The 5,643-nt window shown below is 42.1% G+C and overlaps 1 protein-coding gene across 1 annotated transcript; it reads right to left on the bottom strand.

Annotated features, from left to right (window-relative positions):
* Positions 1–4,034: 4,034 nt before the first annotated feature.
* LOC138354307 (uncharacterized) lies at positions 4,035–5,204 on the bottom strand. The gene has a single exon (XM_069308457.1). It carries the CDS (start codon positions 5,202–5,204, stop codon positions 4,035–4,037), a length of 1,170 nt encoding a protein of 389 aa, XP_069164558.1.
* Positions 5,205–5,643: the final 439 nt, after the last annotated feature.

The following is a 5,643-nucleotide window of genomic DNA, read 5'->3' as shown; positions in this document are numbered from 1 at the left end:
GAGCAAGAGAGAGAGAGAGAGAGAGAGAGAGAGAGAGAGAGAGAGAGAGAGAGAGAGAGAGAGAGGGGGGGCAGACAGAGAGAAGGGGGGGGAGGGAGGTAGGTGTGTTTGAGTGTGTATTGAAGGGGGAAGGAGGTGGGAGAGAGGGAGGGGATGGCGAGGGTGTGTGGGGATGGCGAGGGTGTGTGGGGGGATTATAGAGGGACTGTTAAATGCATATGGTTGGGAGGCAGTGTGTTTACAGTATCTGCTCTGTTGGGAGGGGGTGGGGGTTAGAGAAGGGGGGGGAGAGTTGTCTCCGTGTTGGTAGAGCGGAGTGTTTTTCACACTTTTGTGTTAGAAAACTAGTTCCCACATGAGCCGCCCATGTGGGAACTCATGGGAGAGAGAGAGAGAAGAAAAGAAGAGGGGAGAAAGAGAGACAAGATGAAAGAGAGATAGAGATAGAGAGAAACATAGAAAGTGAGAGAGAGAGAGATAAAAAGAGAAAGAAGAGAGAGAGAAGAGTAAAGGAAGAAGAGAGAGAGAAGAAGAGGAGAGAGAAAGATAAGAGGAAGAGATAGAGAGAAAACAGAGAGAGAAGAAAAGAAAGAAGAAGAAGAGGAAAAAGAATATGGAGAGCAAAGAGAAAATAAAATTGAAAAGGGAGATAATAGAGAGAGAAAGAGAGACAAAAGGAAGAAAGAGAGAGAGAGAGAGAGAGAGAGAGAGAGAGAGAGAGAGAGAGAGAGAGAGAGAGAGAGAGAGAGAGAGAGAGAGAGAGAGAGAGAGAGAGAGAGAGAGAGAGAGAGAGAAAGAGAGAGAGAGAGAGAGAGAGAGAGAGAGAGAGAGAGAGAGAGAGAGAGAGAGAGAGAGAGAGAGAGAGAGAGAGAGAGAGAGAGAGAGAGAGAGAGACAGAGAGAGAGAGAGAGAGAGAGAGAGAGAGAGAGAGAGAGAGAGAGAGAGAGAGAGAGAGAGAGAGAGAGAGAGAGAGAGAGAGAGAGAGAGAGAGAGAGAGAGAGAGAGAGAGAGAGAGAGAGAGAGAGAGAGAGAGAGAGAGAGAGAGAGAGAGAGAGAGAGAGAGAGAGAGAGAGAAAGAGAGAGAGAGAGAGAAAGAGGAAGAGAAAAAGAGAAGAAGAGAAAGAGCAGAAAGAGTGAAGAAGAAGAGGGAAAGAGAGAAAGAGGAGAGAAAGAAGAACAAGGGAGAAAAAGAGAGATAGTAGAAGAGAAGGGCAGTAGATGAGAGAGAGAAGAAGACGAGAAGAATTGAGAGAGAGTGAGAAGATAAGAGTGAGAAGAGGAAGAAGAAGATAGAGTGAGAAAGGAGAGAGAGAGAAGAAAGAGAGAGAGAGGGGGAAGATAGAGACAGAAGAAGAAAGAGAGAGGAAAGAAAATAGAGTGAGAGAAGAGATAGGGAGAAGAGAGAATAAAAGAGAGGGGGGAGAGAGAGAGAGAGAGAGAGAGAGAGAGAGAGAGAGAGAGAGAGAGAGAGAGAGAGAGAGAGAGAGAGAAGAGACACACTCACACAATCTCACTCACTTTCACACAACCACCCACACTCTCACACACTCACCCCACACATGTGGGAAAATCCTAGCATGCTTTAATTTTTTTTTATTATTAAAACATTTACTTTAATTTATTTTTCAGTTAACTTTAATATTATATTTATTTCTTCTTAGTTTTTAGTTGGTGGACTGTATATATTCTGATTCAACCTGCTAAAATATTTCTGCACACCTAGTTTGGGGGGGGGAGACAATATGTGGCTTAAACCACTTTGAGGTGGATTAACCTAACATTAACCACAAATTGTTTACCTAGTCTTTTATATATAAATTATAAATCCTGCTACATATGGTGGTCTAATCTACTGTTATATTTACAGTTAATTTAATTATGTATACTACTCTATCTACAGTATTAAACACAAAAGGGCCTTATCTGATACTTTTGTTGTGGCCTGCTAAGGCTGTGTAATTGTAGCATCAAATTATCCAACAGCACTCTCATGTTGTTTTGTTTACAAGTTCTGTGGTGTACGTGCCGACCTCACTAGCCAATGTTCAGGTTCTACTTCTGATTTCATTTAACAGTAGAAAAGGAGTCAAGCTGTACTTTTGATGTTGGAAATTATATTCAGTCCTAGTGAACACTTTTTTATTATGTTTAAACACTAGACTGTTGTTTAAAAAGAGATGAGATGTATAAATATTTGTCTTGTTGGATGACGTCACAGAATAACCCATTTTCCTTTTCTTTAATGGATAACTTATGTTATTTCGTGTGTCGGATTTCCGACATAATGCCAGGGGGCGAGGAACACAGGTCGAAGTCTAGGTAAAGACTGTGATCACTTTATTCCTAGCAATCAGAATTATAGAGGTTCTTTAATTAGAGCTTGCACTGCTGTGCCGCAGTCCGCTCAGGACGAATGTCCTGTCCTGGCATTTTGGCTGCTGAAAGTCATTAAACGTCTTCTTTTCCTGCCAGTTCTAAAGGAACTATTTCTCTAATGTTTTGAGAATAGTGTTGCCTCGGCACTTTACTTTCACTATTCTCAAGATGCTCTGACACTTTACTTTCACTATTCTCAAGACGCTCTGACTGTCTGGATGAACAGAGACTGTTTGGCATATAGGTCACTGAGCGTGGCCCATCGCTGTCCACCAGAACTAAAGTATGTCACCAGGGTTAAAGTTGCTTCTGTTGTTGGGGTTGTTTTTCCCCATAATGATATTCCCTCATCATCGTCATTCCACCGACTTATCACCCCTGATAGATGTTTGAAACATTCAACCAAACCACTGTCTCGGACATATGAAGGATCCTCTGGTTCCTCATCTGCAAGTGACACTAGGGTGCTGAGAGGTCTCCCATACTGAGCTGGACTTAATGGTTCACGCTGCAAAACATCATCAGAGAGGTAGGTAGGTAAGTGGTTGGTTATTAACGCGTGCTTCTATCTCTATGGCTATGGTTTGTTGCTCCTGTAGGTCAATCTTTTGATGGTGTAGGGTTTTCCATAGAGAATGTTTCACCGTACCAATCATGCGTTCATAGAACCCTCCGTGCCTTGGGGCTCTGAGAGGTATGAATTTCCAGTGGCACTGCTGTTGATTTAGGGTCGTGCGCACCTTTGGGTTTATCCAGATTTTCCTCAGACATGCTTCTCTTGCCACTAAGTTGGACCCTATGTCTGAGATCATTAACTTAGGGCAGGATCTACATGAAGCAAATCTGCCAAAAGCCTGTAAGAATGCCTCGGCACTCATATTGGGAGTCACTTGTAGATGGCCTGCCCTTGTTGTGGCACAAGTGAAAAGACAGATATATGCCTTTACTTTTCTTTTGTCCTTGGTGCCTGTTAGCGTTAGTGTTCCTTTGAAAACTACTCCTGTAGTCTCAAAGGGACGAATATGTACAACTCGTTCCTTTGGAAGAGGAGGAGGGCCAGGATATGGACACACTCTGGCATCGTATCTCCGGCAAATAACACACGATTTAATTATGGATTTTACAGTCTGCCTACCTTGGGGTAGCCAGTACTGTTGTCTTAAGTCTGTGAGAAAATCTAATTTCCCACCATGCAGAGTGTTGTATTTGTGTATGTGTAACACAATTAGTTTGCTTACTATGTGGTGACAAGGAAGCAATATTGGATTTTTGGCTTCCAGATCTATGTCCGCATGCTGTAAGCGGTCTCCACATCTGATTATGTTATAATTGTTGGTGTCTACCCAGAGACACAGAAAATTTTGTAGCTTCTTAGGGACATTGTCAAATTCTGTTCCTAATGTGTCTGTCTGAGCTTTTTTGACCCAGTACCTTAGGGCACTAGGGAATTTATGCTTGATTCCTATTTTCTTTAGAAAATCAAGCACCACTTGGGTGACACCTATTAGTTTGTTCAGTTCAGAGTACCGATTAGGGTCAATTACCAAAGTCCAAGGTAGTTCTGGGTTCTCAGTGACATTGGTCAAAATGACTTGTGGCTTTTGTTTAGGCCACTCGTCGCTGATTAGCCACTGAGGTCCATTAAACCACATCTCTGTCTATGTTAATTGCCATAAAATCAGGCCTCGGGAGAGATAGTCAGCTGGATTCTCTTTGGTGGGTACATATCTCAATTTGTACCCTGCCGACAACTCTTGTATTTCCTTAACGCAGTTACTCATGCAAGGATTTTTACTATTATTGTTTTTAACCAAGTGTAGCAATGCCTCATTTTCTGACCATACCACTGTTTCTTCAAAGTGAATGTTGCTTAAGTCCTTGATCAGATAATGAGCCAATCTTGTTCCTAGCAGAATGGCTGCTAATTCCAGTAGTGGCAATGATCGTTTCTTTAACGGTGCCACTCTGGCCTTTGATGTGAGCAGTTTGGCTTGCCCATTTGAGACCAGGTAAGCTACCGTGCCATAAGCCTCACAGAAGGCATCACAGAATACATGTTGCTTCATTGGTTCTTTTTTATTTACTGTGTTCCGAGGGAAATTGACAGACTCTAGGATACTTAAATCTTTCACTAGCCCTTGCCTTTTTTCTTGTAAGGTAGGTGTTAGAAGATCATCCCAGTCTATCTTTTGTTCCCAACATTCCTGCATTATCAACTTCCCATTAAATAAGATTGGACTTAATAGTCCCAATGGGTCGAAGGGTTTGCTTACTTGTGAGAGTAATTTTCTCATTGTTAGGTTGGTGGTATCTGGCTCCACCGACTTGATTGTCAACTGATCTTCTGTCGTATCCCATTCGACACCTAGTACTTTTGTCGTCTCGGGTACCTGGTAGTCGGGAAAATCATTTTCTATCAGTTGATTTAATTTAGCATTGTTGGAGACCCATGACTGGGGAGTTATATTTGCTCCCATTAATTCTCGATTGGCCTTGTGGTTTAGGTTCAGTAGTTTACTTTCACTGCTGGCTGTTGATTGGAAATTGTCCACATACAAGTTATTGCTAATTTCTGTTTTATTTGGGTTATTGGACTTCTTCAAGTGCGTGTTTATGGTAGCTTGAAGCAGAAACGGAGAAGACGTGGCACCAAACAAAACAGACACAAACTTGTAAGTGATTAATTCACTGTTTGGATCGTTAGGATCCTTAATCCATAGAAACCTTGTGTAGTTACAGTATTCTTCTTCTTGGAGACCTACCCTAATGAAGGCTTTACTGATGTCTGTTGTGTATGCATAAATCCCGATGTGGAACTTTAACAGCATGTCGTATAGCCTTTGTGTCAGGCTAGGGCCAGTTTAAAGGCAGTCATTTAAGGAAACACTACTCTGCTTTGTCTTAGCACTGCAATTAAATATTATCCGTAGTGGGGTAGTAGCTGAATTTTTCAGTACAGGGTGGTGTAGCAGGTAGTGTCCTTCCTATGGGTTATCATTTGTCACAACTTCGATAAATTTGACATCGAGTTGTTTCTTGATTATTTCATGGTACAATTTCAAGTTCTCAGGATGTCTTTGTAAGTGCAACACCTGTGATCTTAATTGGTTTTGTGCCATAAAATGGTTGACGGGTAGCTGAGGGTGATTCAGCTTTTATGGTAACCTCACCCAGTATTGATTATCTCTGTAGATAACTGAGTCCAGGTATTGTTTGTAAGTCTAGTCGTCATCTGGTCTAGGTGGTTCAGGGTCAATGCCAAGAGTT

Source organism: Procambarus clarkii, chromosome 62 (assembly GCF_040958095.1).
Source record: "Procambarus clarkii isolate CNS0578487 chromosome 62, FALCON_Pclarkii_2.0, whole genome shotgun sequence".
Classification (NCBI taxonomy): Eukaryota; Metazoa; Arthropoda; class Malacostraca; order Decapoda; family Cambaridae; genus Procambarus; species Procambarus clarkii.
Note: the sequence above shows the minus strand (reverse complement) of the source record. Positions and strands in the feature narration are given on the sequence as shown.